Source organism: Benincasa hispida, chromosome 8, assembly GCF_009727055.1.
Source record: "Benincasa hispida cultivar B227 chromosome 8, ASM972705v1, whole genome shotgun sequence".
Taxonomy (NCBI): domain Eukaryota; kingdom Viridiplantae; phylum Streptophyta; class Magnoliopsida; order Cucurbitales; family Cucurbitaceae; genus Benincasa; species Benincasa hispida.
In genome coordinates this window covers 33,432,792-33,445,231 of record NC_052356.1, presented here as the reverse complement: position 1 = coordinate 33,445,231, position 12,440 = coordinate 33,432,792, and the positions used below count along the sequence as shown (strand labels likewise).

Sequence of the window (12,440 nt, the reverse complement as noted above, 5' to 3'; positions counted from 1 at the left end):
GTAATAATATTTCGCATAACCAAATGCTTACAACAAATTTTCCCCATACACAACAGCATGATAAGAACTACATAGTAAAGACAAATTATGTCCACGTGTCTCATTATTATTGGCTGAAAAACCTGGTCCTACTTTCTAGTCTCACCAATTATAATTTGCACCTACTTCCACCTCTATTTTGTTTGGAGCTGGGCCAATGGGAATGAGTCAGCAAAGAAACCCTGGTCAAAAGGGAATTGTGGGTCCTACCTTTCCCACGTGGCACTTCATTTACAAATGGAAATTGTTTCATTTAAAAAAGAAAAAATGCCGACAATAATTCATGACGATATCGACGACTAAATGTTAAATTAGGTCGGTTAAAAAAATAGTAAATACATGGGGATATTTAGAAGAGTAGTTACATTGTGTCGTAATATTAGAATTAATAATGAAGTATATAATAATATTTTAAAAAGTTATAAATATATAAAATAAAACTATCAACTTTTATTAACAATAAACTATATCACTAATACTCTTATTAATGTTATGATCTATCATTTATAATTGAGAGCCGAATCTAAATTTTTTTATATTTATAAATTTTTTTGTATTGTATTATATTTGCAAATACTTTGGATCTGATGTTACATTTGCAACTATTTCTATTTAAAAATTATTTAAAAAATGTGATTTTTTTTCCATTTTTATTTGTTGCGTTTTTTTAAAGACAACACACGAATTGCATCTTATAAAAGACGTATATTAATTAATTTATTTTTTCATCATTGTACGTCCTTGCACATCACTCAACGAAAAAATAAATTGCATCGAGTTTCATGTTTCTCAATGTAGTCTTTAAATTTTGTATCTTCTTTAGGGAATTGTGGTCATTTCTTCACGTTTTCTCTATATCACAACAAAATTGTTATCAAACGAGTTGAAAGGAATAACATTTTTCATCTTCTTTTAAATACAATTACTATATTGGCATTATTACTCTTTCGAGCTTCATAAATCACATCCCTGATTTCCCAAATATTACTTTACATCTTTTGAGCAAGCATAATAAATTCACCTATTAAATTTATAAGCCCTACTTGGAAAGTCAATACTATGCTCGACAAAATAAACAACGAAACACCAAAATAAAGTCCCCATAAGGACGTGATAATTTTTTTTTAAATTTTATTTATTTTAAAATTATGAGGTTTATGGAAGGAAAAAACTAGGTTTATGTGGTATGCATTTTATATAGTCACACGTGCCTAAACTAATAAATAAATACAAAGAAAAAAGAAAAAAAATTACAGGTTTGTAAATATATAATTGGTAAAATTCAACTAGTATAAAAAAATACAATTGAATGAACTCAACAAAATAAAAATAAGGATGGTTTTCAAATAAAGGAAAATGAGTCAACTTATTTATAAATATAACAAAATTTCATTATTTATTGTGATAAACTATAATAGACATCTACCAATACTAGTGATGGATGTTTATCTAGAGATGTCCAATTTTTCCATAGGGATGGGGCCTCGTCCCGAATGGGGTGAGGATTCCCCGATTAAGCGGGGAATGGGGGAGGGAGTGGGGGAGAAAAATTCTCCGTGAGCTAAACGAGGATGGGGACGGGAAATGCATTCCCTGTCCCCGTCCCGATTAGCTTTTACATATTTATTTAATATAGTTATTTAATGTTATGTTATTATTATTACTATATAAATATTACCTTTAAATTTCAGATTTGAATATTTATTGGGAAAGATAATGAATATGTTTAAATTGAATGTTTAAATTTAGATTATATATGTGTGAATAATTTGATTTTTATTTATTTATTTCTAAAAAAAAGTAACAGGGAAAAATTCCCCGTAGGGAACTCGATCCCCGCGAATTCCCTGCAGGGAATCCACGAAATGGGAAACGAGGATGGGATGTGGAATGACATCCCTTGCCCCGCCCCACCCCGTGGACATCTCTATGTCTATCGCGGTCTATCACTAATAAACAGTGAAATTTTACTATACTTTAAAATATTTTCAACAGTTTAACCATTTAAAATAATTACTCTATAAATAAACACAACACCCCATTTTTGTTAGAGAGCCTTTTTAAATATATAAAAAAAATATTTACCTTTTATAGCAAAATAACTTTTGTGTAGATATTTTTGGATTTTTTCTATTTATAAGAATTTTCTTTTCGTTAATCTTTTTTTTTTTTTTTGTATTTTTTTATATTCTTTTGAAACAAGTCATATAACAAATTTATAGTTTTGAAATAAATGAATGTATATGCTAATTAATATAGGTTGGTGATATTATTTAAATCACAAATAATTAAATTCACGGTCTTAAAGAAAATAAATATCTCTTAACTAGCCATTTATATTTGTAAGAGCCTAGCATGAAGCCGCCGTCAATGTACTTCAATCCCACCATACCTTTGTTATGTTAAAAATTATGACAAACATATAAATTTTAATTGTATCTAATTAAAACTCTAATCCTACCATTTAAATCATAAACTATGATTATTGAATAAATTTAAACATTTTATTTGTAAGTTTAAATTCCCTTAAACAAATTTGTTCTTCTCCAAAATAATGGTAAAAATGATTATCAAACATTTCTTTCCAAACAAGTAGATAACTAGGAATACAAGCACATGAAAAACCGATGCGAATTATTTGATTATTATATTTCTTAATTTACATCAATCCTCATATTTGAAGATTTGGATTGATTGAGCTCCAAAGTTTAAACGTAAAATTTGATTGGTAAATAAGTATTACATTACATAATTACAATATAAAATAGAACATGTACAATTGAGTGAAATGCTAAGAGCATGTTTGGTTGTGTAATTCGGATTACGTTTTATGTTTTCAAATTCACTAAATTCAATAAATATGCATTTGATAGACAATATGAATTATGTTTCTAAAAATTATTTTCAAATGTTGTGATAAAAGAATGTAATTTCTAAAAATGATATTGTGATGTTTTGAGTATATCCGTATTTAAATTTTAAAATTTTAAAATGTCGAATTACATTATATCTATAAAAACTTATAGAAACATGATATTTCAAATCATAAACTCAAATATTTTTTTAAAAAATTAAATATATGGATCATATAATGTATTTATAAATTATATAATATTACAAAATAATAATTATATATTTTTTTAACACAAGATGTGTTCATTAATTAATTAATAACAGTTGACAATCAACCCAATATTTAATAAATAATCATAACTAATTTTATTATTCAGAAATACCGTTTTAAACACACTTAAAATAATGATTTAAATTTAAGATAAAAATTAGGTAATTATTTTAAATAACAAAAACGTTAGAAATATTTTTTAGTATAGTAAAATATAAATGTCTATCAGTGATAGATAGTGATAGACTACTACATCTATTACTGTTTATCATTGATAGATATTGATAGATATTTACCGTTGTATATTATTAATAGATAATAATATTTTACTATATTTATAAATAAGTTAGTTTATTTTATTATATCTGAAAATAATTCTTAAAAATTTTTAAAACTGTTTGAATTGATTAGAGAAACAAATATTTTTTTAGAAAAGTCTTTTTTATTTAAATTATTTTTATAAAAACTGTTTAAAATATATTCCGAAAGTATTTTATATATTTTTTTCTAAACAACAGAGTTGTTTTTTAAATTAAATGTTTGAAAAGTTACAAAATACACACTAAATGTGCAACAAAAACACACATCTGAAAAACATCAAACGAACTCTGTTTTCAGTTTTCACTAAAATCTATTATTTTCAAATTTCTAAAAATTCCTTCCGCTGAGAAACGAGATGAAGAAATTGGAACACCCTCCATTTTCGACGTTGGCGGGTAAATACACCATTTCACCCAGGAAAATCTACAGCATTTTCCCGCGTAGGCTCGTATTTGCTGTCTGCTGAGCTGACACTGGACCTCCTCAAAAGAAGGAATCTAAATTTAGGGGTTTTTGTTTTTATTTTAATTTGGTTTTCCCCATGAATTCTTTTTCCTGTTTTTCTTTAATCGGTAGAATGCTCAAGCAAAGTGGGGTTCTTGCTTGGGTCACTCACATGCACTCCCAGCTTCAGTAAAGAGGGTTTAACTGTGAGTGTAAAGACAAACCCCATTTTCTTTGTTTTGAGCAATCCTTTACGCCTTCCATTAAAGAGAAATCTCAAGTTTTCCACTCTCTAATCAGCTTAGTCACTTCTCTTAGGGTTTTTGGGTGGCTAAATCTTTTGGTCCCATCTTCTTTAATGCCCTCTACTTCTTTATCTGTAGACCCATTTCTCCATTTCTCTTATTTTATTCTTCTTGGGTTTGCTTTGCTCACTGCACTGTGTCTCAAGGCAGTGAGAAAAGGTATGGAGTAGTTTTATGCTCTTTGAAATCCCAAGTTTTTGTTTTTTCTTGAGGGGATTGGTTAAGGGTGTGGCTGCATTGCTCTGAAAAAAGGGGTTTTGTGAGGAAATGCTGTACTGTGCTCATATCTCTGAAGATACAAGGCTGGTGTTGTTTATTTTGCTTGTTTAGGCATATTGGTTTATTTGCTGTTGAAGATTAGAATGTGTGTGGTGGTTTTGGTTGGAATGCCCTCGAGATTCTGCATTTCTGTATTTGGGTTCTGTGCTTGCTGTTGAGTTTTGTTGCTGTATGTTCTTTGCTTTATTTTGTAAAGTTGTGGGCTTGAGCTTGCTACTTGTAAGAATCTAAAAATTGGGGGTTGTCTTGGATTTGTTGTTTTCCTGAAAAGTGATTTTTGGGGTAAATCTGTTGGTTCTTTTGCTTTCTGAGTAGCATTGAAATGAGGGCCTTAAGGATTTTGGTGGTGTCCCTCTTGCTTGTTTCTGCCATGGCTCAGCTCCCTTCACAAGATATCTTGGCTCTGCTTGAGTTCAAGAAGGGTATCAAGCATGATCCAACAGGGTTTGTTGTTAGCTCATGGAATGAGGAGTCCATTGATTTTGATGGCTGTCCTTCTTCTTGGAATGGGATTGTCTGCAACAGTGGAAGTGTTGCCGGAGTGGTGTTGGATAATTTGGGACTTTCTGCTGATGTAGATTTGAATGTGTTTTCAAACCTCACGAAACTTGCAAAGCTTTCCTTGTCGAACAACTCGATAACAGGGAAGATGCCAGACAATATAGCTGAGTTTCAAAGTCTAGAGTTTCTTGATATTTCGAATAACCTTTTTTCTTCATCCTTACCAGAGGGGATTGGTAAGTTAACTAGCTTGCAGAACCTATCATTGGCTGGCAACAACTTCTCGGGTAATATTGATCCAATTGCTGATCTTCAATCAATCCTATCACTGGATTTGAGTCGTAACTCGTTTTCTGGCTCTCTGCCTACAGCATTGACTAAACTGACAAACTTGGTATATCTAGATCTATCTTTCAATAGTTTTACTAAGAGGATTCCAAAGGGTTTTGAGCTCCTTTCAGAGCTTGAGGTGCTTGACTTGCATGGTAATATGCTTGATGGCACACTAGATGTCCAGTTTTTCACTTTGTCTGGTGCCACTCATGTTGACTTCAGTAACAACATGCTAACGAGCTCTGACAAGGAGCATGGGAAGTTTTTGCCTCGACTTTCTGATTCCATCAAGCATTTAAACCTAAGTCACAACCAGCTTACTGGATCATTGGTTAATGGAGGCGAGGTATCACTGTTTGAAAACTTGAAAACGTTGGATTTAAGTTACAATCAGCTTTCAGGAGAGCTACCTGGTTTTAGTTTTGTGTATGATCTCCAAATCTTGAAACTGAGCAACAATAGATTTTCTGGAGATATTCCTAATAACCTATTAAAAGGAGATGCTTCAGTTTTAACTGAACTGGATTTGAGCGCCAACAATCTTTCAGGTACCTAACTTGCTTCTTACATTAGTTAATATTATAGCTAATTTCTTATATTCTTTAACGTAGCTTTTCGTGGTTCTACTTTAATTATGTGCTAACAGATTGGTTTATCATTCAGGGTCAGTAAGTATGATCACATCAACCACCTTACGCGTCCTCAATTTGTCGTCCAATCAGCTTACTGGTGAACTTCCATTGCTGACTGGAAGTTGTGTTGTGCTTGATCTCTCAAACAACAAATTTGAGGGAAATTTAACGAGGATCATAAAGTGGGGGAACCTTGAATTCCTTGATCTCAGTCAGAATCTTTTGACAGGGCCAATACCTGACGTAACTCCACAGTTCTTGCGGTTAAATTTTCTAAACTTGTCCCATAATACTCTGAGTAGTTCACTCCCGAGTGCTATTACCAAGTATCCGAAGCTTCAAGTCCTTGATCTGAGCTTTAACCAGTTTAATGGACCTTTGTTGGCTGATTTGCTCACAATCTCCACTTTGGAAGAGCTCTATCTGGAAAGTAATTTACTCAGCGGCGCTGTTAAGTTCTTGCTTCCTTCCCCAGGTCAAGCTAACCTTGAGGTTCTCGATCTTTCTCATAATCAGCTCAATGGCTATTTTCCTGATGAATTTATATCTTTAACTGGCCTTACAATGCTGAATATTGCTGGAAACAATTTTTCTGGATCCTTGCCTACGTCTATGTCCGATCTGAGTGCATTGATCTCATTAGATATATCACAAAATCATTTCACAGGTCCCCTTCCAAGCAACTTGTCAAGTGATATTCAGAACTTCAATGTTTCATCTAATGATCTTTCGGGAACTGTCCCTGAAAATCTGAGAAAATTTCCACGTTCTTCATTCTATCCTGGAAATTCTAGACTGATTCTTCCAAATAGTCCTGGATCAAGCAATAATCCAGATGGTAAATCAGGGAGAAAGAAAATGAACACAATTGTAAAAGTAATAATAATTGTCTCATGTGTGATTGCATTGGTTATTATTATCCTCCTTGCTATTTTCTTTCATTACATCTGCATATCAAGGAAAAATCCTCCTGAGCTTGCCAGTACTAAGGACACTCATAGACGTAGTTCTCTAAGCTCCTCCGGCATTGGTGGAACTGGAGCCGGTAGCAATCTGGTTGTTTCAGCTGAGGACCTTGTGACTTCAAGGAAAGGGTCATCATCTGAGATAATCAGCCCCGATGAGAAACTAGCAGCAGGAACTGGTTTCTCCCCAGCGAAGAACAGTCATTTCTCTTGGTCACCTGAATCAGGCGATTCATTTACTGCTGAAAACCTTGCAAGACTGGATGTGAGATCACCTGATCGTTTGGTTGGTGAACTTCATTTTCTTGACGATTCAATCTCATTGACACCAGAGGAACTATCAAGAGCTCCAGCTGAAGTGTTAGGGAGAAGCAGCCATGGAACTTCTTACAGGGCAACACTAGAGAGTGGGATGTTCTTGACGGTTAAGTGGTTGAGAGAAGGTGTAGCGAAGCAGAGAAAGGAATTTGCTAAGGAGGCTAAAAAGTTTGCAAATATCAGGCATCCGAACGTCGTTGGCTTAAGAGGGTATTATTGGGGGCCTACACAGCATGAGAAGCTCATTCTTTCGGACTATATCTCACCTGGAAGCCTTGCAGTCTTTCTATATGGTAACTCTTGGCTTAATTCATTTTTCCATTCTGCTTTAACCATATATTTATTGCCAAGTGAAAATGGAAAATTACTCTCTATTGAATTGAACTAGTAAAGCTTGTGAATCTCTGTCATTGCTATTGCTATAGGATGGAAAAGTTGAAATAGACCAATATATTTTCCTATTTATCTGTCACATCAAAAGAACTAATTGGTAGTTAGGAAGCATGCTTTCTTTGTGTTGAGCAAGGTAACAAGATTGAAACAAGATACTTGATTTGGGGTGTTCAAAACTTTTCTTTATACTGCTGTGCTGATTCAAACATAATCGATGAAAGATTGCTTGTTTCATTTTCCATGGGATCTTTCAGTTCTGATCTTCAGATGATTTTTTCTTGCAATTTTGAATGGTTTCCTGCCAAACTTTATTTCAGATCGCCCGGGAAGAAAAGGTCCTTTGACATGGGCTCAAAGGCTCAAGATAGCCGTTGATATAGCACGTGGCCTGAACTATCTCCATTTCGATCGAGCTGTTCCACACGGGAATCTTAAAGCAACAAATGTACTACTAGATGGAGCAGACCTGAATGCTCGAGTAGCTGATTATTGCCTTCATCGCCTCATGACTCATGCTGGCACCATTGAACAAATTCTCGACGCTGGGGTCTTAGGCTACCGCGCCCCAGAGTTGGCAGCTTCCAAGAAGCCACAGCCCTCCTTCAAGTCTGATGTCTATGCATTTGGAGTGATACTTTTGGAACTTCTAACTGGAAGATGTGCCGGTGATGTGATCTCTGGTGAAGAGGGAGGAGTTGATCTAACAGATTGGGTGCGTTTACGGGTGGCCGAAGGGCGGGGCTCTGACTGTTTCGATACCTTATTATTACCCGAAATGAGCAATGCAGCAGCAGAGAAGGGTATGAAGGAGGTGCTCGGTATAGCTTTACGATGTATTCGAACGGTATCCGAAAGACCAGGTATCAAGACTATATATGAAGATCTTTCCTCCATATAGATAGAGTGGAGTTTCTTTTGTTTGATATATTTTTTTTTTCTTCTTTAATTGGGAATTTAATGTCTCATTAGCTTCTCATTTCTGAATTAGATTAGGCTCTCTTTTTTGAGGTAGATGAAGGAAGAGCTTCTTCCATTCCCTCAGTTTCATTGACCTTGTTAGTGTAATCAGTTGTACTGAAAGTTGTAAAAAAAGAACATGCTTTGATGGATACAAGAAATTCCCACCTTTTGTCCCATCCCACCGGGCTACTTTTGATCTTTTTGACCTTGTGAACTTCAAGCCAAGGGCATTCTTTGTCTCTTTTTGTTTGGTCTTTTATCATTTTTGTTTTGTTGGTTTGTTTGCTTTGTTTTGTTTTGTTTTTTACAAATGGGCTTCAGATGCTTGATCCACTGGGGTTTTTGAATCATTCCAGTTCAACTCATGTAATGGGCTTGAATGAACCAAAATCCACTAATTTAACTCCACAAAACTAGCCACTAACTCTAAATATAGATATTTAACAAAACTAGCCACTTAACTCTAAATATGGATATCTAACTACTTTGCTAGAAACTAGAACTTTAGACTAATTCAAACAACTAAAAATAATTTTTCAGCTTGTTCTTAAGAACTAGAAAACGACTAACACAAAAAGACTTAGTAAAAATATTTGTTATTTGATTCTCTGAGTTGCAATGAGCCAGTTAAACTTCTCTTTCCATTTGCATCTCTTAAAACACAATGTTTTATCTTAAAGTGCTTGGTTCTTTCATGAAAAACTAGATTTAAAGAAATAGTTAATGTAGATTGATTCTACATTGCATTCACACTCTCTTCTTGCTTTAAACATCAGACATGCATCAATTTCTTCAATCAAATAAGTTTACCGTTGTAATTGTTGCAATGACCTCAACTTTTGTAGTTGATTGAGCCACTGTATCTTGTTTTCTTAAACATCATGAGAAACACTTATAGTCAAGTGAAACAATATCCAAAGATGCTTTTCATATCATCAAGTGACTCAACCCATTCATTATCTAAGTAACCCCATAACTCAAAAATCTCAACTTTGCTAAATTTTATCCCAAAAGACAATGTGCCTTTAAGATATCTTAGAACCCTTTTTGTAGCAACCATGTGATTCTTTTTTGGACAATAAATAAATCTAGATAAGACACTTACAATGTACATGATGTTAGACCTAGTGGATGTGAGATACATGAGACATCTAACTAGACTTCTGTACACATTCTCATTTGCACGTTCTGCTCCATCAACCTTTTGCAACTTCTCTTTTTGAATCATTAGAGTGTTTACATTCTTATACTCTCCATATTGAACCTCTTCAATATCTCTCTCACGTACTTCTTTTGATAAAGAAATATTTCATTTTGTCCTTGTTGAATCTCCATATCCAGGAACTAAGGCATCAGACCTAAATCAATTACCTCAAATGCCTTCATCATTTCTTATTTGAACACTCCTATTTGAGCACCATCATTTCTTATCATCAATAAATCAAAATATCAATACTTAATTTCTTCACATAGAGTGTGGATTCACTAAAACTCTTTACAAAATCCAAGTTCATCAAGTATTCATTCATCTTGCCATACCATACCTTGAGAGCTTGCTTCAACCCATTAAGAGAACCTTCTCCAACAAATAAATCTTTTGCTTTTGTCTTGGTGTGATGAACCCATCTGGTTGCTTAACATAGATCTTTCTTCTAACACTCTATTTAGGAATGTTGACTTCACATTGATACACCTTCCATCTATATTAAACTGACACAATCAATAGTAATCTGATTGTGTCCATCTTTGTAACAAGTACAAAAGTCTTAGAGAAATTAACTCTCTATACTCGTGCATGCCCTTTCACCACTAATCTAGCCTTGAGCTCTTCATAGAGTCATCAGGCTTCAATTTGGTCTTAAAAACCAATTTGATTCCAATCACTTTTCTGTTTGTAGGCCTTTCCACTAGCTCCCATGTCTTGATCTTCTTTATCATTCTTAGCTCCTCCTTCATTGCCTCCATCCACTTCTGATCTCGTTTAGCTTCTTCATACCATGCAGACTCCAACATAGTTATACTACTTCTCACATACACCTCATTAACAGTCTAATCCCTCGAATTGGTGCATCATCAACCAATTCATCAGGATCTAGAGAGACTTCTTGTTGCTTCACCTACACTTCTTCTATCTCGTCCCACTCCTTGTGTTTTTAACTAATTAAAATGCATTATAAAATATTCAAATATAAATTTTTAATATTTTTTATAACATGCAAAGTGGGAAAACTAAACCTACAACCTAGAGGTGGATAACTTTTTGACAATTAATTTAGGCTTATTTTGCAAAATAACCAACAGCAAACATAAAGCAAAAATTGTTCAATTATATATCACACTAATGACTCTAATTTATGGTCATCTACCAATTGTTCAATGATTCGGCCCCCCATAATTCGAAGAGCTCTTGGAAGACCACATAGGCTAAGAAGAAGAAGGGAGATCGGATGTATATTTGAATTTTGAATTTTTAATATCTGAATATTTTGTTAAAATTTCAATAAGATTAATTTTATACATTCTTCTAATATAATATTCTTTAGTTTGTTAAATATATTTATAGATTAATATATATGCTTTAGTCTCTAATATATTAATATATATTTTTTTAAATTAGTCTATATGATTTTAATATTTTAAATTTAGTCATTTACATTTTAACTATTTTTCTATCTTGGCTAATTTATTTGGACTACTAACCCTACAATTTTTTGTTTATCAAAGAATTTGCATAATTTTAATATCTTAGAGATGAAGATTGAATATATTTTTTATAATTGTTAAGATATAAAATCAACCTTTAACAACAATTATGAAAGAGTTTAAGTTAGTTCGGTTCAAGAGTAAACTCACATGACCTTCTACCATAGATTTTAGAGGTTTTATCCACATCCCTCAATTATTATACTAAAAGAATAATTATGAAAGAAAAGGGAAAGTTGGAATGGAATTAAAATTCACAATGTCATGTAGCAATAACATTCTATTGAGTGAGAGCATGAACATTAAAAAAAAAAAAAAAAAGAATGAAGGGAAAAAAGGAATGATAAACTATTATTAATATTAATTAAGAAGAGACCACAATTAAAAATAAAAAAGTTCAACATGTACTCATTTTCGAGATTTAAATTCCCATACCCTCACATGTTGTACTAAAAATTAAAAAAAAAAAATTATACATTTATATTTTTGTTGTATTTATTATCATTATCTAGAGTCTAATGTTTTACTTTTGAATTTTATTGTACTCTAGAAAGAAAATGTTTAAAGAAAAACATAAATATTATTAAATCACATAAATTTAATTAAAAAAAATCAGATAAATGTTGCAACTTTTTGTCTCCTTTTTTACAAATAAACGTTCTTCAACTTTTATTAATGTATTTTATATTAAATTTAAATTTGTGTTGGACTTTCCTTATGGTATTTTCTTATATTCTTAAAGCTTTTGCCTTTTCTTCTTTTCATAGCTAAATTTAATAGTAGTGGTTTATTTCTAAAATTTCTTAACACTAGCTTACATCATAGTGTGGGAGAGGGTTTTTTTTTTTTTTTTTTTTTTTTTTTTTTTTTAATAAAAAAATAAAAGAAAAATAATTATTAACAATTTTAAATTTGAGAGTACATTCAAAGATTATGTTTGCTTATCTATTTTTATTTTATTATAAGCATTTGCATCTGTAGAATTATAATCTAATTAATGATGGTATATTTAAAAAATTTTTCCTTAAAACTATTTAGAATGATATTATAAGATATATATTTTATTCCGCTAGAGTTACATTTACACAGAATGAGAGTTTAAATTAGATATAAAGTACAAATA

The 12,440-nt window shown here is 32.3% G+C and overlaps 1 protein-coding gene across 1 annotated transcript; it reads left to right on the top strand.

The window, feature by feature from the left end:
* The first annotated feature begins 4,027 nt into the window (after positions 1-4,027).
* LOC120083246 (LRR receptor-like serine/threonine-protein kinase GHR1) lies at positions 4,028-8,803 on the top strand. The gene is made up of 3 exons (XM_039038919.1): positions 4,028-5,894; positions 6,010-7,554; positions 7,972-8,803. Exons 1-3 carry the CDS (start codon positions 4,835-4,837, stop codon positions 8,550-8,552), a joined length of 3,186 nt encoding a protein of 1,061 aa, XP_038894847.1. The 5' UTR covers positions 4,028-4,834; the 3' UTR covers positions 8,553-8,803.
* Positions 8,804-12,440: the final 3,637 nt, after the last annotated feature.

Coding starts and splice junctions, on each gene's coding strand:
- LOC120083246 (XM_039038919.1), top strand. CDS start 4,835: ATGAGGGCCTTAAGGATTTTGGTGGTGTCCCTCTTGCTTGTTTCTGCC. Junction 5,895..6,009: donor GAGCGCCAACAATCTTTCAG/GTACCTAACTTG, acceptor TTTATCATTCAG/GGTCAGTAAGTATGATCACA. Junction 7,555..7,971: donor CCTTGCAGTCTTTCTATATG/GTAACTCTTGGC, acceptor ACTTTATTTCAG/ATCGCCCGGGAAGAAAAGGT.